The sequence below is a fragment of the Lactuca sativa genome, chromosome 3 (genome assembly GCF_002870075.4).
Source record: "Lactuca sativa cultivar Salinas chromosome 3, Lsat_Salinas_v11, whole genome shotgun sequence".
In the NCBI taxonomy this organism is placed as follows: domain Eukaryota; kingdom Viridiplantae; phylum Streptophyta; class Magnoliopsida; order Asterales; family Asteraceae; genus Lactuca; species Lactuca sativa.
Window position 1 is genome coordinate 69,928,782 of NC_056625.2, and position 24,173 is coordinate 69,952,954.

The 24,173-nt window shown below is 36.1% G+C and overlaps 1 protein-coding gene across 1 annotated transcript; it reads left to right on the forward strand.

Annotated features, from left to right (window-relative positions):
• The first annotated feature begins 21,026 nt into the window (after window positions 1-21,026).
• On the forward strand, window positions 21,027-22,733 carry LOC111891358 (pectate lyase 1). The gene is given in 5 exon segments (XM_023887408.3): window positions 21,027-21,202; window positions 21,329-21,803; window positions 21,805-21,969; window positions 22,056-22,298; window positions 22,398-22,733. Coding segments are annotated over 5 exon segments (1,281 nt in total). The 3' UTR covers window positions 22,620-22,733.
• Window positions 22,734-24,173: the final 1,440 nt, after the last annotated feature.

Here is a 24,173-nt window from a genome sequence, read left to right on the forward strand (position 1 = left end):
TCCTAAGGGCCTTTAAATAGATCCCAAACCCAGGAAATTAGGGTTTCATTAAACAGCGTGGACTCGCCGAGTCCACTCATGAACTCGCCGAGTCCAGCTGTGAACCCGGATAAGAATCCGCGACCATACTCGGCGAGTCTAACACCAACTCGCCGAGTCCCCTCCCAACCTCCAAAAAAAATAGAGGAATAAAATAATATACCTGGGAATCTGGGTGTTACAATTCTCCTCCACTAGAATTAGAATTCTCCCGTGAAGTCTTACTCTGTAAACAACTATGGATGCTGTTCTCGCATCTCACGCTCCGGCTCCCAAGTCAACTCTGACCCTTTCCGATGCTGCCACTGGACCTGCACCAGAGGCACCTCCTTGTTCCTCAAAACCTTGATCTTCTGATCCCTAATCGCCACCGGTCTCTCAATATAGTTTAGGATCGCATCCACCTGAATATCTTCTAATGACACCACTGCCAACTCGTCGGTTATACACTTTCTCAGTTGCGACACGTGGAAAGTGTCATGGATCTGACCCAACTCTACAGGTAACTCCAAACGGTAGGCTACCCTGCCTACTCTCGCGATCACCCTGAAAGGACCAATATATCGGGACCCCAACTTGCCCCTCTTCCTAAATCAAATCACTCCTTTCCAAGGAGAGACCTTCAGGAGCACGAAGTCGCCGACCTGAAACTCAAGCTCGGACCGATGCCTGTCCGCATAACTCTTCTGACGACTCTGAGTGGTCAACAACCTCTGTTTGACCTGTTGAATCTACTCTGTGATCTGTAGCACGATCTCAGTACTACCCATCACACGCTGACCTACTTCTCCCCAACAAATGAGGGTCCGAAACCTCGTCCCATACACCAGCTCAAAGGGCGGAATACCGATGCTCGAATGATGGCTGTTGTTATAGGAAAACTCATAGAACCTCAACCCCATAGTAGAACTTCCATGGTTACCCATGGCATGATTCAGAATGTCTCACTAACTTCCTTCTCGTGTCAACTATCTCGGCCCAGTGACACACAAGTAACAAAATTCTCTTTACCTCATACGAAACAATCCAACCGAAGATCGGCTAAACCTCGACCTCTGATGTCTGCTGCACATATCTCATGTGCATCTCGCGGTATCTCCCGTACCCGATTACTGACCTATACAGGTTTTAGACATCGGACGACAACAATACCCTCATCCAAGAATTTACCTCAGAATTCCAGAATTTCATCTCATTTACCCATGCACCATCAATGCCAAACTCAACTCGAGAGTTTGGTTCGACCCAAAGTTGGAACCTCGCTACCCAATAAGATACTCTTCTCATGACTCGTCCTGCGCCCCGTGCAATACCACTTTTCCAACCTCCTCATGTTGCGACAATCACAACTCAAAACAAAATATAATGATTCCCGATAGAGACGGAGACCCCAGTCTCACCCCTGGTTCAACCACCAGGCTCCAAAAACACAGTACTAGGGCTACTCAAGCCTAAAAATCTTCTGCATCATACACTGATCGGAGAACACTCCATCATTGCACTCTCTTGCCGTCTAGTGAGTATTATGGCTACCCGCAACATCACGACAACCTCTGATTAGTGAGTACTACGGCTCCCCGTAGCACCACAACGCCAACTGACTAGTGAGTACTACGGCTCCCCGCAGCACCACAACACCAACTGACTAGTGAGTACTACGGCTCCCCGCAGTACCACGACTCCCTCTCTCTGACTTGTGAGTACTACGGCTCCCCGTAACATCACAACACCCTCTGACTAATGAATACTACGGCTCCCCTTAGCTTCACCCCATACTCTCATTCTCATCACAACGCCACACTACGTCCACTAACCCATGCTCCATAGACTATCATAGATAGCTACACACCTTTGCCCCACATATATATATATATATATATATATATATATATATATATATATATATATATATATATCATAGACTCTGGCAGTAACTATTGGATTAGTGTCTAAGTCCATAACTATTTTGGTATGTACTTGACCCGATTATGAGCATGGTCCTTTTGGGTTACCTTCACCATAGCAATATGTAGGATAAATTAAGGAGAGAAAGGTTTAAATATGATTTATTAATATATTATGAGAATAATATATTAAAGGATAAATCATATTGTTTAATTAATATTAGTCAAGAATTAATTGATAATTAATTTTGTGGCTAAAAGAGATTAATTAAACTTAGGGGACTGAAGTTGTAATTATAAGATAATTGTAATTGGGCTATGGATCACCTAATAATATATAGGTTGGACGAATTCTATGGGAAGCCCATTAGAAATCTTCCAAGGGATATCATTAAAGGAGTCCATGGACTGCTTAGGGCTTAAACAGTCAAATTAGGGTTTCCTAAGGTCAAAACCCTAATAGCCTAAGTATATAAAGACCCCTAAGGACCCAAAAACGTGGCTAACTTATTCTTAAGGGTTTCCAGCCGTTTTTGGTGTCTTCCCTCTCCTCCCTCCTCATCGAAGTTGCATATGGTGTTTGTGACTCCATTAGAGGTGCAACACTTGAGGCACTAAGCTTTCTAAAGCCAAGGATTGATTGTTATTGCTATATAACAATCAAAGGTACTTCTTTAAACCCTAATTCAGTTTATTACATATTAGATTTAGGGTTTATGGATTTGGATAATCAATTGCATGTTCATTAGACAAACTAGATCCAAAAGCTATTAGGGTTTGCATGTACACCATAGGATTGATGTTCTGCTCAAAACCCGTCAGTGGTATTAGAGCCTAGGGCTATTTGTTAGTAAATTTGATGCTTATTTGATCGAAATTTGACTGAAAATCGGAATTTTTGGGGTTTTTTGACTGGACTCGCCGAGTCAACTGGGTGACTCGCCGAGTCCATAGTGAACTCGACAAGTCCAAGCCTGACTCGACGAGTCAGCGAGTCTGACAGCTTATTTTCGCGATTGTCTTGCCTTTTTTGCTGTGGGATAATTACCAAAACGTTTTTGATTGATAAAAGTCGGATTTTTATGATATTGGGTGATTATCTTTGCCAAGATAAAAGATAACTTCATATTAATTAAATAATTATTTCCTTATATGATTAGATTTAATTAGTTGAATTATTTGGTGAATTATCTTGCAAGAATTTGGACTAGGTCAAATTAGATAACCACCAATTAATTGTTAATTGCCTTATTTGAATTTTGTGATCTAGAATATTCATGATAATGTTTGGAAAAGTTTCAAATTACTCCCTTTAGGTTTTATAGTTTAAATTTGAACCTAAAAGTTTTGCTTATGAAATTTAAATACGTTAAACCCTAATGTTTTGAAAAGTTTCAAAACTTGCCCTCAAGTTTTGGAATTTAGATTTTTGATTAAAAGTTTAATTTTGAAATATTTAAATTCTAAACCCTAAAGTTTTGAAATGTTTCAAAACTTGCCCTCAAGTTTTGGAATTTAAAAGTTGATTAAAAGTTTAATTTTGAAATGTTAAATTCTAAAACCCTAGTAATTTGAAAAGTTCAAATCACACCCTTATGGTTTTATTAATTAATTTAAGTGTATAGTTAAAGGTGATTTAATAAATCCATAATGTTTTGGTTTACATTTAATTGAATTAAAGGTATAATTTACTAAGATTAAACCACCTAGTATTTTAAAAGTGTAAAATACATCCTATACTATATATAACATTAAAAGTCTAATATTATATATATGTATGAGTAAACAATTAGTCTTACCGTTAGTAGGCCTCACTCACGAAGCTGGTCTATAAAGGGTGTTTAAGGAAATTGCCTATAAAATGGCGATTGAATGGGTATCCACTCTTACCCACCGCACTCTTGACTAGTGGAGGGTTGTTAGCCGAACGGGTAGGATAGGACAGAAACCTTCCATTATAAGTATAATGAAGTACAAAGTAACTAAATGCTTTTACAAATTCCCAAATCATAGTTACTTTAGGAAAAGTGTGAAATTGTATGCTAATCCATGTAATTACACTTCGTACCCTTTGTCAAACGTTAGTGGAGCGTGTGTGGTTAACTGGCACACTAATATGGGGATGACATTGGTAGCGAAGGGTGGCTCGATGCTTATCATAGATCAATGGAGCGTGTGTGGCTAACTGGCACATTGATTAGGTGATAGTAGCATTGAGTGCACCACGTGATTTATATGGTTATTCACACCTTGTTTGTGATCCTCGGCATCCCAGTCACAAATAGTAGGGCATAATCGAGATTAAACATGCCATTGAAAAGTTCAATGAATATCAAAAGATCTAGGAGTTTCAATTCAATTAAAACTTAAAATTCCTTTTTGTTTTTTCATGGTGGAAATTGGTAAATCGTCATTTACCTACCTTCAAATATTCTGCAACTAGATTACGGCATCCCTCTTCTAGCTTGTAGAGTATTGTGTTGGATCCTAGCTTGATGTTTCATTTGGGTGTTACATCAAGAATTCTAATCAACTTAACTTGAACTTTCTCCTAGTTTGTAGATGTCTAGTTTTGACAATCATGGTCTTCCCAAATCCCATGGAACAAGTTTTCCAAATGAAGATGACGTTCCGAGATACGATCAAGGAAATGAGAGTCATGCTTCACCTCCAACACCTCCTCTAATTGTTCTCTCTAACCCACAAGTTCAAAGGCTTGAAAAGTTCAAGCTCACTCAAGCCGTTTTGGAAAGTAAACACGAAGATGGGAAACCTGTATGTGCACACGTCTTAGAGTTGAAGTCACACATTGATAGGTTAAACATGTTGGGTGTCGAGATTTCAAGTAAGTTGGCTGTTGACTGGGTTCTTCATTCACTTCCTGAATCATATAGTGAGTTCGTTAGAGAGTACTATATGATGGACCACGACGTGACCCTTATTGATCTCACCTATTTGCTTATAGCTATTGTATCAGCAATGATTTGGCGTGCTGGTTAAGCAAATTTGTCTCGTGAATCAAAGTCCCAAACTTCAATGGACACTGGCAACATTGGAAGTCCAGAAAGAACTAAGTCTGTGATTGTCCGATGTGCTGTGTCAAAGGAGTCCATTTGCTTTTATTTCCAAGAGAAGGGGCATTGGAGACGAAGCTGCCCTATTTACTTGAGAGATCTAGGAGATGGGAGAGTCAAGATGTATGGCTCTACTTCAGGTAAAATCCATTATCTAACTCTTTTAAGTTCCTATTCTAGATTCTTAATACAAGATGTGATAAGATTACATTTTGATGTTTTGTAGGATCGAAGAAAAGAGAGGAAGCTTAAGGGAAGAAGTGAGCCGAATCTAATCGTGAAGAAATGAATTTCGATCGCATTACTTGAAGATTGGATTTTTGAGCTACTACTAATAGATTGTTAATAAATATGTAATAACATAGTTTTTCAATTGAATTGCATTGTAAGGAAAAAAATTTCTGCAATAAAATGAATTTTGATTTTATCTTATTTATTTCTCCTTGCAATGGCATGTATGAAAAATTGATGTTTGAAGGTTTTTATTATTAGCAATACTGGATTTGATTCTTAGTTGTATTATTTGTGGAAATGTCAAAAGTTTACCAAATAGGGAGAGTTTCTCATCGCCCAAGTTTCAATTGGACAAAAACTTGGAATCATGCAACGTGTATTGTATGATGAATGAAAAACTTTCACATTTAGGAAATTTAGACTAATTATTTGACAAAGTGTCAATTGAAGGACTAGGAGATCAAGTACACTAGGTTATGCGTTGATTTAGTCCACCACAAGAGTGACAAAGATATTCGTCATGATTTACTAAAAGTTTTGTAAATATGATTATACTTATAAGATTAAGTGTAATTCTGAGTTGATTGAAAGAGTTTTAATGAATAGCAGAACGAATAAGAAGAATCAAGAAGGTAGAAAGATAAAAGTTTCTCTATTCTATGAAGAAGGGAGAGTACCTTTTATTGTGTTTTATGATAAGACTTAATGATTAAGAAGCAGATATCAATTGATCCTCTAAGTGAGTCTTAGTGCATTTGCATGTCTAAGAAGAGGAATCGAGAATTGTAGAAATGGTTAAATCAAGAAGTCAATCATACTTCGTTCCAATATCAAGTCTTAGAGTCAGGATTGTGACTTGAGTGAAAGGTCTTATGTAGGTTTGTAACACTTATCAAATGTAGAATAAGAAAGTTTCTTATTTATGCACATTTGAAATTGGTAAGTTGTGCTGTCTTGGATAAGACAAAGACCAACTAGGATCAATTATGTGAAGTGTTTTGCCTTGATAAGAACTACACTAACTCTTGAATATTTGTTTTGTCAAGGAATGTTTCTTGACAAGAGAATCTCATATGTCAAGGAGTCAGTGGGAGTCTTAATGGTCTTGAAAGGTTTCATGAACAAATCAAGAATAAACCTTATCAATCATCACTAGCACACGACTTGAGGTTTGCAACCTATCGTGTTGACATTATATTGTTTATGTGTAATTCCAATTGAGTTAATTATGTATGTAAGTTCTATGAGTTCTCATTTAAATGTATAAAGACTAAGCGCCCTGATCGATGGAAAGTACATTGATATGTAAGGATAAGTTGCTAAAATTACTTGTAAGACATGGTGGGCACTTATGTTACCATAAGGCTAGAAATCAAGAAAGTTCAATCCATATGAGTTTGGATTTGTCGCCAACTTTGGTTTTGACAAATTCACATGGATAGGAACTCATACACCATAAAATCTAAGTGTCATAAGATTCCCTCCTTCATGAAAATGACTGTGAGGAAATGCTTTCACTAAGAGAGATTTTAAGAAGATAGCAATTGTGAAAATTGTATTCTCAAATTTAATTATGGTTACGACATCCCTTTCCATAGTTCGAATTCTGAGATTTGGCAATTAGTTTGAACATTTGGAACTTAGTAACATAAGTTCTGAATTGTGTAAACACACAAATGAGCTATCTAAGGCAAATGTGTATAAATTTAAGAAGCTTAGATAAAGGCTTATCGAAGCATCTGGTATTAGAAATATGAATTTCAAAAATTCAATAGGCATTGTTTTCTGGAAGTTCGTTTGTTTTCTGAATACATGTCAAAGCTAGTGGGAGCATAAGTGTTATGCTTATATGATAATAATCATCATGATACTGGGAGCATAAGTGTTATGCTTGTATGATTATTATGGAGAATATTGCAAGTTATCAATATTAATTATAGAAAAACAAAGATTCAATTTGCAAAGTTGCATGGGTTGAAAAGTTGTTTTGCTATAATTAAGGGAGAGAATATTGAACTTCGTTTCAAATCTAAAGCTTAGATTGAGAAATTTTAATAAATTTAGTCAAAGGATACATAGTGTGTTCTCAAATTTCGATTATGATTACGACATCCCTCTTCATAGTTCGAATTGTGAGAATATGACACATAAAATATTATGGCAGAAGATTGATAAAATATCATATCTTTATGTAAGACATTATGCATCATGTCCCATATGCTTTGGGTATAGGATCGATTGCAAATGCTATAATATTTGACCATTCTTAAATTTTCCAAATGTCTAGCGCATTAAGAGGGAAAAAGGACTAGAATCGGTTTTGACTAAAATAATTAAACAACTATCAAAGAACAATCTAAAGTTCGTTGGGGATTGGTCGCTTGTGAGTTGTTGGAAGTATGGTATTGGATGGACCATATTGACATTATTATGAATAGATAAGATTCTATTAAGAATGAGTTGTCATATGGAAAATGTAGAAATGTTTCCATATTAGGAGTTGGATATTGAGAATCTATGTCTAGATTAGAAACTTTTATGCAAGAAGGATGTTCAAAGGAATGTACTTTGAATGTGAGACTTCACGTCTATGGAATTGTCTTATAACAATTTCCGATAGAGTACTTTGTAATTTCATTGGCCAAGTCTTGGTGACTTTTGTGCTATGACATTACGAAAGGATCATTGCATAAAATGTTAGAATCTAACATATTCTATTAATGGCAAGAATGTTGTGTTCTTACACTAATGATAAGGATTGGGAATTGTGAAATGAGCATCATTGGAAAAGTTTTTCAATTGATCTATTTCACAAAGTAAGGACCATAGAAAACAAAGTGTGCATGCTTGGAGCATGGGACAATTGTTGTTGTAATTCAAGTAATGAGTTGATTATCTGAAACATTAAATGATAAATAATGAGTAATCAATATGGTGGATCAATAGAAGTGTTTTATTTACTCTCACAAGTTTGGGGCCATATAGGATTAAGTATTATTGTTATGTTTCAGTTTGCATGTTTTGACTTCCAGAAGAACTTGGTTATTCGAACCTCCACAGTCGGTCATACGTTGGGAGTAAGTATGAAGGAAGACTGTCATGAAAAGTCTGTAGATTGTCTGAAAAGTTTAGACATAGCACAAGTTTGCTGCAAAGTTCATGAGTGCTTTGATAAGATTAGAGTATTGGATTAAACCAAAGCTCACTTGTATCACTTCATGTCTTATCACGAGTGATTAGTGAGACGATAATATTGTATATTCTTGAAACCGAGACGTGTGAGTTGTTATTTATTGGTCGGTTGCACATTGATAATAAGTAAACGCACCAGTAACTTGGTGTTATAAAACTTATTCTTATGTGTGATTCGATCAGTGAATGCAAGCGAGCATTTGAGTCGAAGTTTATCCATTCCTTTTACCCAAAGTGGGATAAAAGCGATATCTATGGGCCTCTCGATGATTTAGTGATGACACCTAAGCGCTTGGCCAAGCCGGGACTAAGTTGATGTGTTCAATTGTAGTCTGTTGTCAGTCGTCGTAAATCAGAAGTCGGGAAACAGTATAGAGAGAATGATTAAAATTCATGTCTTGTGTCTATACGATATCTTGAGAATGGAGGAATATATGATCCCTTATCTAAAGGACACACTATCTCATAAGATCAGAGTTGGCAGCGGCTTTTGAAAGCTACGATTGCTGATCAGGTTCTGAAGTCATACGGAAAGTAGTTATTAGACTTATCCAAGTGGGAGACTGTTGGATTAGTGTCTAAGTCCATAACTATTTTGGTATGTACTTGACCCGATTATGAGCATGGTCCTTTTGGGTTGCTTTCATCATAGCAATATGTAGGATAAATTAAGGAGAGAAAGGTTTAAATATGATTTATTAATATATTATGAGAATAATATATTAAAGGATAAATCATATTGTTTAATTAATATTAGTCAAGAATTAATTGATAATTAATTTTGTGGCTAAAAGAGATTAATTAAACTTAGGGGACTGAAGTTGTAATTATAAGATAATTGTAATTGGGCTATGGATCACCTAATAATATACAGGTTGGACGAATTCTATGGGAAGCCCATTAGAAATCGTCCAAGGGATATCATTAAAGGAGTCCATGGACTGCTTAGGGCTTAAGCAGTCAAATTAGGGTTTCCTAAGGTCAAAACCCTAATAGCCTAAGTATATAAAGACCCCTAAGGACCCAAAAACGTGGCTAACTTATTCTTAAGGGTTTCCAGCCGTTTTTGGTGTCTTCCCTCTCCTCCCTCCTCATCCAAGTTGCCTATGGTGTTTGTGACTCCATTAGAGGTGCAGCACTTGAGGCACTAAGCTTTCTAAAGCCAAGGATTGATTGTTATTGCTATATAGCAATCAAAGGTACTTCTTTAAACCCTAATTCAGTTTATTACATATTAGATTTAGGGTTTATGGATTTAGATAATCAATTGCATGTTCATTAGACAAACTAGATCCAAAAGCTATTAGGGTTTGCATGTACACCATAGGATTGATGTTCTGCTCAAAACCCATCAGTAACCGCTATAACAAAATACCTACCTCTGCGGAGATCCACTTTCTTAATTAATCCCTCTTGATGCCAATACCCGAAGGGCTCCCACTGGAACTGTAGATACATGATACACCACTAGTCGTCTCAAACTCAAGATTCCAAATAACTCCGAAATCGGAACATTATACCCGGGTATTACGGAACACCATTACAGAACATCACCAGGTCCTGCCTCAACCACTGATCTCCTACTCCCAGCACCATACAGATACAACAATACATTTCCTATGAACCCCATAAATAGTTCTTCATTTACCCAATGCGCAACTTCAGTGTATCCAAACACTCAATTGGAATACAAAGAAAGCGATAACGCTTCAGAATACGCTGATGATCCTCCGAAACCCTTTCCCCTACTGCTCAAAATCCAAGCAAAAATACACATACCAGTCCGGAAGTTAGCTGCTCGATAATCTTCTATCCATACTTCGACCCAGAAGTCCTCAACTGCCCATACCATCATTACGAGCCTTCCACTCGAAACGGCCCTGACCACCACCAGATTCCTGACCATCAGCTACCTGCCGTGGAGACACTCATCCTTTCTCAGACACGCACCACATGCATTATCTCACTCTACACCTCTCCTTGATCACCAATGACCCTGGTCTCATGAATTCGAGCCGCAGGTCTCTGTATTTAACCCCTAACCGCTCTTGCACAAATCTCTGGTTTCCCCCAATAAAATACCCGGTTCTCCCCCACTTAGGGTTCGAACCATCACCAATTGACGCATCAACAATCTGCCCCACAGACGGTTTCCGTCATAAACATCGCACCTATGCTTGGAAGGTGCCACACAACGCCCAATGATCTCCCCACGTAGAGATCAAGAAACCTCAAATACCCTAAATCTCCGATAAAATCCTCAGGAATTTCTGATCACGACTGCCCCTAGCCGTCCGGAGCCTCATACCATCCCAATACTGAACATCTCAACTGTCTAGTACTATCGCTGACTCTTAGACTGAAACAAAAAATTATCATACTCCTCACCCTCGACTTCTCAACCCCTGTTCCAACACGTGAATCATCACGAGAATAGGGACTCGACTACCATACTCAATACCCATCATAGACAGAATAGCCACCGCTATGATATACTCGTCTGGATTACCCGCTGATACCGCTACCATACGCCCTATTATACCCAATTAGGGTGTAATGTGGTCCTTGACCATCTCAGTCCCCACTGACTACCTGCTCATGGTAGATCATTTCCTCACAGCAGACCTGTTGCCTGCTATACTGGTGGAAAAATAGACATCAATGTCAACCTGCAGAGTTTACTCCTAAACCCAGAACTAAAATCTCACGTTTCTCTTGTTTCCCATAAGAAACATAAATATCACCCATCAGGTCACAGAAGGTGACATCTCCTCCATCGATTGATTGCTCACTCAGACCGCAATCTCCCATAAGTGCCTTCTCTACTCATCCCTGAGTCTTGCGACTAGATCTGACATCTGACCAATAATACTCTGAAATGCTCTCAACCTCCCTCTCAAGGGATGCCTCTTCGGACTCAATCATGGCCCTTAGGCCTAAAACCCCATCGCCTCTAAACTCCACCAATCAATCCTGACCGGACAACCGGAGAATCGCAAGCATCATTTGCTAAGAACCATGGTACTCATCCCATGACATCTCTCCTCAATCGGCTACAATATATGGTACTCGATCTATAACATCACCCCTTAATCTGCTAAGATGCATGATACTCGAACCATGGCATCACTTCCCAATCTGTTCCGATGTATGGTACTCGAACCATAACATCACTACTCAATCTGCTCTCGAACCATAATATTATTCCTCAATCTACCCCGATGTATGGTACCCGAACCATAACATCACTCCTCAATATGCTCCGATGTATGGTACTCGAACCATAACATCACTCCTTAATCTGCTCCGATGTATGGTACCCGAACCATAACATCACTCCTCAGTCTGCTCCTTAGAACCTTCAGAATACTCCCTGTATCAATTATGGGTCCTCTGCTTTCGGTAGTACGGGCCCATACTAGCTGCCACATCTACCCATACTTTCCACACGGACCATCCCAGAGCTCCTAAATAGCTGCTCAACCTTCTCGTTCACCAATTCCGTCACGCGTGCTCGCTCTTCAGCAAAATGCTCTACTCCGCCAGCGTACTCATCTGGCTAAGGTTACTCCCTAGGCTCTTCCTTGGTCCTCCCACTTCTCCGCCATCAGCTGCTAAAGAGCTCCTAATGATGCCCGCCATCTACCTCCTGAATATCGTCATATTCACTCGGTAGCTGACTCCCATCATCGAGAGTTCCACAAAGCACGAAGCAAGCAGCATCCGGGCATCGAAGAATACATAGAACTCACTCTGGGTGATAGCTCCGCTTGCTCTGCTCATTCTCTAAAGTACCATCGAACTCTGCAACTCTACCCCATGCGGGTTCTAACTATTCTCTCGGTAAGCACCACAATACTCATCTAGGCGTCTCTCCTAGATTACTCCTCTACTCAAATCCCCTAGAAGGATTCCAACTGAATACTCTCACTCATACTCAAAAGCGCATCACATATAACAGCAACTCCTAGGATAAGGCATCACAAATCAGGCCACTCTAGTCCTAAGATATGAAATACCTAGCCTGTCTCTAGCATGCATAATATCTCATAAAATGTATCATAAATATCTCATAACACAAAAATAAGGGTATTTTGGGAAATCACCGTTCGGGCTCTGGCTGATTGTACAAACTGCTCTTTCTCGCTTTCTCTTTGAACTCTTATTCACTTTTAGAAAATCATTTCTTTGAAAACTTTTCTTACTTCCTCAGTTTGAGTCCAGATTTACCCGAAGGTGCATCCAAATCCCTCAAACCAAGGCTCTGATACCAACATGTAACACCCAAAATTTCAAAACGAATTTTTCATTTAAAATAGTTTATCTCTTTAACACTACTCATAAAAATCTCCCTTTTGTTTTAATTACAATACATGACTCTTTTTTTCAATCAATTAATAAACCAGGATCCTCAAAACAAACTCTTCCTCTGGAGTGTACAATCGAGCCGGTGCCGTCCCGTGATCCTGAGAAAACCTGAAACACATAGCACAAAACACTGTAAGCACGAAGCTTAGTGAGTTCCCCAAAATACCACACATATCACATACTAGCCACTCGAGGCTATAACTATGCGGGACCTTGGGCCCTAACTCTGTGGACCCTCTGGTCCTAGCTCTGTGAACCTTCCGGTTCTAACTCTGATATGCTCTGATATACACACGGCATAAATCATATAGAAATAATGCAGTGCAACACATCACATAGATAGCATACAATAACTCTGTCACATAACTCTAATTACCTACTCAAGGTAAAGTATAGTGAGAAGACTCACCTCAGATATCTCGGTAAATCTCTGACTCGGTAGAAATATGGTCTAGCCTCCGCCTGATCACATAAGGTAAATACTCTCATAAATATAACTCTCGAGACTAGACTCAACTCTCTCTTGGCATCCTCAAAAGGGTAAAAGACCATTTCACCCCTTTCTTGGCTCAACGGCCCCATTGTTGACCAAACCCTAAAAGTCAACAAAAGTCAACGGTCAAACTTTGACCCGACTTGTCGAGTGCACTTGGGCGACTCGGCGAGTCTACACGTGTCTACTATCTCTCTAGACTCTCTTGGTACGTAGAGTATTTCCCTTGCTCGACGGGCTACACCTGGCATGAATCGTGGGGCCACCCCGACTCAACTCGCCGAGTCTCAAGAACAACTCGACGAGTTCCGCCTTGAACTCCAGTCCCCTAATCCCCCTCTGAATCACTGAGTTATTTCCCCAACTCGGCAAGTCTACTCACTGAGTGATTTACGGGAAACCCTAACCCTACTCGCCGAGTTGTTCTTCAGACTCGGCGAGTTCATGCCATGCACAAACTCCTTTGACCTCCTGAGGTCAGATCTGTTCCTTAAATCCATAGATTTGACCCTCCCAAGCATGATAATCACGTAAAGTTCAGACCTTGACACTCATATAACATCTAGATGGTCTCACTTGGTGGTTTAGCCCCAAAAATAACATCCTAAGCTCATGGCTCCCAAAATAACTCATAAAGCTCCAAGGGTTAAGGCCTCTGGACCTCTTTGAGTCCAGATCCAAAGCATAAACTCGAGAAGGGACCAATTGCTCCACATATCCATCCTCTAAAGGGGTTAGAAAACCCTAACTCAAAGAATCAACACCAAATCTGAATGAAGGTCCGAATAAATACCTCAAGATGAAGTCCATGAACTCTGAAGTCACTAGAATCGCACCTCCTTCAGCCTCCCCTTGCCTTGGTCACCTCCTTTTGCAATTACACCAACAAAATGATCCAGAATGGCCTATCCTTCCTCACAAACGCTCTAGATCTCTTAGGGTTTCTCTCTGGGGTTTGGTAACCGCAAATGACGGCCCTAAGGGCCTTTAAATAGGTCCCAAACCCAGGAAATTAGGGTTTCATTAAACAGCATGGACTCGCCGAGTCCACTCATGAACTCGCCGAGTCCAGCTGTGAACCCGGATAAGAATCCGCGACCATACTCGGCGAGTCTAACACCAACTCGCCGAGTCCCCTCCCAACCTCCAAAAAAATAAAGGAATAAAATAATATACCTGGGAATCTGGGTGTTACAATTCTCCTCCACTAGAATTAGACTTCTCTCGTGAAGTCTTACTCTGTAAACAACTCTGGATGCTGCTCTCGCATCTCACGCTCCGGCTCCCAAGTCAACTCTGACCCTTTCCGATGCTGCCACTGGACCTGCACCAGAGGCACCTCCTTGTTCCTCAAAGCCTTGATCTTCCGATCCCTAAGCGCCACCGGTCTCTCAATAAAGGTAAGTAACCCTAACTTTGTTTTTTTATTACATTAGGTTTCACGTTAGTTTGTTGTTCATTGTATGTTACATTCAAAGTTTTTTTTGACATGGAACCTTTAGGTTGCATGTGCCCTTAAGTATTAAAAGATTTTCCGCAAGCACATAGTTTTGTAACCTATAAAACCCATCAAACTGGGTATACACCCGATTATTTATTCCTTCTACAAAAACTTAGTCGATCAGATGCTCAGGGAATACATCTTATTTAGTGAGTGATAAACTTACATGTTATTTTAATGCTCAAGTTGTCTTTCTTAGTGAATAATAAACTTACATGTTGTTTTAGAATTGGAGTTGGTTTCATGTAATTATGATAAATTACTTTGCGTTGCTTTCAGCAAGGTGCTATTAATTTTGATTTGATGATGTCCCAAATGGACGGAGGTTGTTGAGTTGATTACAAAACAATAACAAAGAAACTTGCTCATTTTGTGTAAGCATAACCCAACTACATTAATTCCAAAGAAACATGCTCCAACTATTGGTATTGTTGTGAATCATAGTTTCAGGAATAGGTCTTTGGAAGGTCTTCAAGCAAATGTTCAGAGGCAAAAAACCTTTAAGGCTAAGCTTGTAATTTTCCAAGATGTGCAAGGAGAATTTATTTGATAGTATTCTGGTCCTTTAATTGCTTTTCTGGCAACTAGGGCAGCTGGAATGTAACTTATATTTCATGTTTTTCCAGTACACATAAGCATCATATTCTAAATGTTATAGTTGAAATAGTAGGTTATATTCAAGAAATAGATATGTACTTTCATTTATTTGAAAGTATAGTTCTCTAATAAGAAAAGAACGAAAAGAAGAATCACTTTATGTATATTTGCTGAATAATATAGAATCATATTCTCACTTTTCTAACTTTTCTAACTGAAATAATAGGTTATATGAGAAATAACAATTTATTTGAAAGTATAATGGTCTAATAAGAAAGTAATTGAAAGAATGCTGATTCTATATTTATTTGTTGGATAATATAGCGTCATATTCTCACTGTTATAAATGAAACGTTATATGCAATTTTTTTCTCAAGTTGGGGACGACAAAGTTGAGTACACCGATTCTGTTATTAATGGAATTCGTGAAGAATGAGCGTCCTTTGTTGTAAGCTTTATATACATGTGATATTTTGTATCGATAAACAATACTTTGTTAACTAGCTTTTGACATGTAAAGTATAATATTTTTGATAACTTGTTTGACATGATTTTATTTGATGACATGTATTGTTTTGCTATATATGATTTATGTATTACCGACACTATTTTCATTCAATTTGAAAATTGATAAATCTATAATTTTTTAGAACACTTAAAATTATTACACGCAAGCTGTGTGTTGCTTTCTTTTGTGTGACTGAAAGTAAACAATCGTTATGATGAAAGATAAAACATGTCACTAAATCAATAATAGTAATAAGAAATTAAAAAAAAATATGTGACTTACAGTCAACAATAATCATGACAAATTAAAAAAATGAGTGAGTCATGACAAATTAAAAGAATAAGTGACTAAAAGTCAACAATAGTCATGACAAAAAAAATGTGTCACAAAAAGTCAGTGATAGTAATGAAAACAAAATATCCTATGACGAAAAATAGTTTTTGATGACGTTTATAGAAAAACGATTGAAAAACTAGAAAAATTGATATTTTATAATGACGGTTTTTACCTATAAGAACAATTTTTATGGGTTATAGTCACAACAATTAAACATCTCAATAACTAATCATTAATGACGCGACTTCACTTCAAAATTGAATGAAAAAACCGTCATAAAATGTCTATAGTGACGAGTTTTTTTGCGTGTCCATTGGTTATTTTTGTACTAGTGTGTGTGTGTGTGTGTATATATATATATATATATATATATATATATATATATATATCATTTTAATATAACAAAAACACATTATTTAATAAAAATTACTTATAATAAAAATAAATTATTATCATTTTAAAATATTTAGAAAAATAGTTTTTTTTTATTGTTTTAGATAATTAAAAATATAAACTATAATAAAAAAAATACTTTATTTACTTAGTTTGATAAATTTTATTATTAAATATAAAATAAATTCAATTATTAAATATAAATTAAAAAGAATATAATTTAATTTGTTATATATATATATATATATATATATATATATATATATATATATATATATATATATATATATATATATATATATATATATATATATATATATATATATATATATATATAGGGAGTGGTTCAAATGAGAACCATAAAAGATTAAGAACCCTAAGAACCTCCATTTCTTAAATAAATATGTAATTGTGAATATTACTACATATGTTAAAATCCTGATTTTTTTCTTTTTGGAAAGAAAATGACAAAATCATATTTTTTTTTGTCTAATATTTTCATTTATTTTTACATTCATTCATATTCTAACACAATTTATATAAAATATAAATTTATACAGTCCATTTATAATTTAATACGTAAAATTCACAACTTAATACAATCAATTTATACTAATTCACAAATTCTAAGAATTATCAAACTCTACCACCACTAACACCACCACACGCCACCACCAACCACATGCGCCAACATTGAAACCATCATTCCTTACAAATTAGATATGTGTATAAAGTAATGCAATGAGAAATTAAATACTACATTCATAGTTTAATAAACCTGCTAATTTACTCATTTTGAACTTAATACAAAACAATTATAAAAAACTAATGCATTCTTATATAAGTATACAACACAAAAAATAAAAATATTCACAACAACATTTATATAAAAATTCATACATAAACCATTAATATTTTAACACAAAATTTATTTTAAAAAATCATAGTAAAATGTAGTCAATTCACAGTTTAATACAGTCAATTACCGTTTAATACATAAAATGTACAACATAATATACTAAATTAACAATTTAATAGACATATATGTCATATTCTTAACTTGAACATTTATACATTTAGATGTGGTGGCTAGTGTTTCGTTCAAAGTTTAATTTATATAATATTCACAATTTAAATAATATTTTATTTAAAATTAGAGAAAATCATATATGTGTATAATGTTTCTTTTTCACATATTTCATAAGTAAACACAAAGCTAATTCATAAAAAAATCACAATTTAATACAATCAATTCAAAAGCTTAATATATTCAATTCACAGTTTAATACATTCAATTCACAGTTTAATACACAAAATTCACAGCTTAATATAATAAATTCATAGTTTAATACGTAAAAATTATATATTCACAGCCATATTCTAAACTTAAAACTCACATTTATACGTTCATATTTGGAGGAATGTTTGTGTATTAAATTGTAAATTTATTATACTCAGTTGTGAATAAAATTTACAACTTAATACACAAAATTTATAATTTAATATAATACCTTTACAACTCATTGGCAAGTATAATCTCATATTTCAGTGTATAAATAGCTCGTTCACAGTTTAACACATAGATAAATTATCACTTATTTCAGAGGCAAACATCAAAATAAAAACATATACATGACTCATAAAAGAGGATAACTTATCTTAAATCAACGAAGAAGAAGAAGATGAGTGAGAAATATAACATATCTTTACTCTACCACCACTATTAGCATCAACACCGCCAATTACCATATATTGCCATCAACCACCACAACCACCAACCATCTATGCCAAAACCACCAACATCTTTCCTTAAAAAACCAGATTTGATATAAAAAAAAATTAGAATTCACAATTTAATTCATCATTTTAGACACTAATTCACAACTTAATTCAACATTTCAGACACTAATTTACAACTTAGTGCATCAAAAAATACACATTTACAGCTTAATAACTTACATATTCACAAATTAATACATAAAAACACATATTCATATTTTAATACACTATATTCACAACTCATTTACATGTATACAATTCAGATCTGGATAAAAAAAAGTCAGAATTCACAATTTAATACAACATTTTAGACACTAATTCAAAGTTTAATTCAATATTCAAAACACTAATCCACAAAATAATGTATAAAAAAATCAGAATTCATAGAATAATATGCATTTCAAACACTAGTTCACAACTTAATACAAAACTTTAAACACTTATACATAACTTAAAAGCTTTTAGATCTTGTTGAGACATTTCATCAAACACCTTGTGTGTGCATTGCTTCCACAACTTAATTTAATATTTCAGACATTAATTCACAACTTAATAACAGACAAATTCACAAATTAATACTTAAAAACACATATTCACAGCTTAATAACTTTGCGAATTTCGTTGAGACATTTCATCAAACATTTTGTGTGCACCAAAAATAATTTATTCAAAATGATAGAAAATCATATTTATAGATAATGCTTCTTTTCCAAACATCAAATAAATAACATCTACATATATATGGATTTGAATATTGAATCGGATATCCAAAATTGATGATTTGCATACATAAACTTCCTTTTATTAATGCTTTGTGTTTACTTTGGAAAAGAAATTAAGACCACCATTAACTTCGTAACACAATTAATAAACAAAAAAACTAAAGCAATATTATGTACTTTGGCATTAGTAGATCATCACAATGGCTTTTGAAGCTATTTCCTCTTGCTTACTGCACCTCTGCTAACTTTTTAGTATATACTTTGCAAACAAACAAAAAATAAACTAAATCATTATTTTGTAAACAAATTGAAGTCAACAATGAACTTTTCAAATAAACTAAATCTGACATCACAATTAACTTGGCATATAAATTAGAAAAAAGTTAGCATTGCCAATAGACTAATATCACGATGGTTTCATCACTTAAAGAACATGAACAAAAAGAGTAGAAAAAATATCATTCCATCTAAAATCAATAGCTATTAACCTAATAATAAATTAGGTTGATGTAATATCTGGAATTGAACACAACTTGTGCTTGTGATCTAGAAACTTGATAAGCTTTTTTTTTTTATTTTATTCCTTCTCATATTCCATATCGTCACTTTACAAGGATCTAAACATTGGATCAAAAGTTTTTATTTAGTAAACAATTGATGTCTAAAATTTCTTAATCACGGTTCAATAGTTTTTGTTTAATAAACAACCGATGTCTAAATTCTCTCCATTATAGAGTTCGATCATATACCTCACTCTTCGGTTTAGATTTGAGTTGTCGAAGGACGGAGACTACAGTGAAGAAGAGGAGCAACAACAGTGGAGACTGCGACTAGCAGAGAAGGGTAGCGAGGGTGATTTTGGCCAGACTTTAAACTTCAATTTAGAACTGATTTGTTGGAGGAGGAAGACGTCGGCGAAGAAGAGGAGCGGCGACAGTGAACGTCACGATTGGTGGAGAAGGACGGTGGTGGTGGATTTTGGTCTGGTGGTAGAGACAGCAAAGGGGAATGGGAGAGTTGAGATTTTCTGGAATGATGAAAATGAAGGAAAAAAGGACGTATAAGATAGGGGAAAGGGATTATGCAAATTGGCTAGTTATTTCACCCTATTTACAATAATGTCACCGTTTATTTGTAGCTTAAAAATGGTTCTTAGGTTCTTAACTTTTAATGGTTTTCATTTGAACCTTTATATTTATATATATATATATATATATATATATATATATATATATATATATATATATATATATATATATATATATATATATATATATATATATATATATATATATATATATATATATATATATATAATTTATTCAACCATGTAATGGCCATTAACCTCCACATTAAACTCTAAACGAGGTCATCACCTTCACAATCTATCAAACTTTTAACCACCTCATCATACCTTGTCAATCTTCCCATTTAAAGGCATTGGAGATGGCCTGATCACATCAAGATGAATCATTTTGTACTACTTTAAATTTTTCCAAACAGCTAAACTTCAATAAAAATGGATAATTAAGGCCATCAAATCTAAAGTCTCTCATTTTAGTCACTTTTTTGGACCGAGAAAAATCTATGAATGAGGTGTTGTCCTTGGTTTGCGGTCATTTCTTCTCTTGGTGTCCGTTGTTAATTAGTAGCAAAAATAGTTATCAGTATTTGTTGGTAAACCACTTATTACTAAATATGTATAAGCAAAATTTTCTTTTTAAAACAAAGAAGATCCCCAAAAACAAAAATACGGAAGGAATCACTTGCTTTTATCATGGAATAATAAAGTTAGTGATTCAAAAAAAAATCATCATATATAGTGTAGTGTTTTAGGCACTTTTGAGAAAGAAGTTTGTAAAAGGGGAAGAAAAGAGAATCAAACAATGAGAAAATATTATTTCTTACTTTGTATTACCCAAGCCTTAGTTTTTTTGGTGCCGGTTATATTAGCTCGGACATCCACCTTCGCAACCACACCCAACAATGCAGATTTAGAAGAGAATACAGCTAAAATCCCTGCGAAGATCCTTACAGCAAAGATCGCCAATCAAACCGAAGGGTGAGTATGTTTCTTCTTGAATGTAAGCAATTAGACCTCAAGACTTGGAATTAAATAAGGTTTGACATTTAACTTTAATCGCAACAATGTCGTAGTAGCTGTTATTCATCTATAAAATTCCTGTAGATCTTTACCCGGATCAAATTCAACAAGGAGGGACCTGCATGCTTGTCAAGCAGCAAACCCAATAGACAAGTGCTGGAGGTGCAAACCCGATTGGGCAGAAAATCGTCAAGCATTAGCAGATTGCGCCCTTGGTTTTGCAAAAGGAACAACAGGTGGCAAAGGTGGTGAAATCTATGAGGTGACTGATCCTTCGGATGACGCTTGTGACAAACCAAAGGAAGGGACACTTCGTTTTGGAGTTACGAGAGACAAACCTTTATGGATCATCTTCACCAAAGATATGGTGATCACGCTGAAACATGAGCTCGTGATATGTAATGACAAGACAATTGATGGTAGGGGTGCCTCTGTCGAGATTGCTAATGGTGCAGGTCTTACAATTGGGAATGTCAAGAATGTCATTATTCATGGAATCCATATCCACCATATAAAAGTAACGGAAGGTGGTGTGATTAGTGATTCAGAGACACATTCTAGGGCAAGAGCAAAAAAACGATGGTGATGGTATCTATATTTATGGTTCTTCCAAGATATGGATCGACCATGTGACACTCAATGATGGCCCGGATGGACTTATAGATGTCACAAACGCCGCCACTTGTGTAACCATTTCCAACTGCAAATTCACCAGTCATAACAAAGTAAGAATTAACATTTGCTATATCTCAAGTACTATATATATATTAATTATATACAAAACCTATAAAACGTTGTAATCCATGAACAGGTCATGTTGCTAGGGGCAGATATAACACATACTCAAGACAAAAATATGCAAGTCACTGTCGCATACAATAAGTTTGGAGAAGGATGTATCCAAAGACTACCTAGGTGTCGATATGGTTTTTTCCAGGTAGTTAACAATGACTATAACAAATGGCAAATGTATGCTATTGGTGGGAGTAGTGACCCTACTATCTTGAGCCAAGGCAACCGTTTTTTGGCTCCTGATGTGGCTAAATCGAAACAGGTATGCAAAACCACCCATGCATGTACGTATAGCTTACTTACTAAATGATACTTTCCTCTTTGTATCGATCTAAGAGAAAAATTAATATGATGTTTAAAGGTGACACAAAGGCATGATGCCCCTGAGGAAGAGTGGAAGAACTGGAAATGGAAATCGCAAAATGACACTTTCCTAAATGGAGCCTTTTTCGTACCATCAGGTGGTGAGTGGGAACCAACCCCTGAACAGAGCGCCGGTCTGATTCCACCTTGCCCTGAACCTGTTGAGGCACTCACTTGTGATGCTGGCAAACTCACATGCACGCCTGGCCAGCCTTGTTAAGCATCTAAAAAGAAAAAGAAAAAAAAACATATTAATGTTCTGACTTTTGAAGGTCGAACAAAGGAATGACGCTCGTGATGAAGAGTGGAAGCATTCATATTAATCGGGAAATGATGTACAGTTAAGGAACCTCTCAATACAAAGGCACCATAGTGTATATTTTATTCTTTATAATCTTTAATTTTACATTTAATTTAATCACGTTTGTATATATTCCATGTACGTAGGATTGCAGGCTCGTAACGTGTATATGATCAGTTACGTGTAATTAGATCCGTTTGTTTAACTAGACATGTTACCATGTTAATTTAGATCGGTGATATTTATCCTTAGATTGTATAGTAAACTAGATGTACGAATCGTGTTTTACTCATGGTGAAATTATATGCTAAAAAAACACATTATAAAACATAAAATTTGTCAAAATGTTAAATACTCTGCATAAGAGCACATCAAGGTACAATGCTTTTTGTACTGTACTTGAAGACTTTGTGCAACCGATATTCCCTCTTCCCCAAGAGTATGTGTGGCATGGGATTTAAAGAAATAGTGTGTGTGGTATGGGCTTCAGAAACAACGACATGACAAGAAGAGGATATCATTTCTCTCTTTAAGAACATTTCTCTCATGAAACTCTTTCTTGCTAGCTTCTCTAGTTATCCCTCTCTAAGAAAATTTAGCAATGGTCATCGCACCACAACTACTCTCTCTCTCTCTCTCTCTCTCTCTCTCTCTCTCTCTCTCTCTCTCTCTCTCTCTCTCTCTCTCTCTCTCTCTCTCTCTCCATAAGAAAAGCCCTAATTTTTGTGTGATGGTTGATTTAAGGTGTAGATGGATGGATATAGGAACGGTGTGGAGGGTGAGGGAAATACATAGAAGGTGGTTAGAGGTGGGCTCAATAGGGATGGGTGGGAGGATTTACAGAGTAGGTGGCCGGAGAAAGAAACAATGAAGATTGTGAGGCTATTGGCAATGGTCACCTGTGGTTGGTGAATAAAAGAGATGCCATGTAGATATTTTACCATTCCACAACCAACTCACCGGGTTGTGAAAATGGTGTGCACCGGTGGTTTAGTAGTGAAAGTGCAAAAGGAAGATAGAGATAAAGAGAGAAACAGTGAGGGAACCAATCAATGTGAGCGTCTTCGTCCGTCTCCATGGTCACGCAACAACCAAACCACCGGGCTTGGGGCGGTGTTCATGCGTCCTTAGCCCCTCCAGCTCAGCCCTTCACGCGTGGAGAACTATCCACTCCGGATAGCCTGAGGGATATACGGAGGTGGTGGGTGGTAACACTGTTTATGTTTACAGTGTCTTTAAATGTAATATTTTATTTTGCTAAAAATATTATCCTAACCTGTTAATCGTGATTGTGATTTTTTGATTTTATTTTCAATTATTTTAGATTCTCTAAATTGAAGTGGAGATCTACGAAGCTTTTCGTTAAGGAAGAAACCAAGGTGTGTATTTTATTCTAAATTTTTTTTGTGGTGTTGATCGTAGACAGTAGTGGTGAATAGAAATGGGTAAAGAAATGTATAATACATTGCTTTA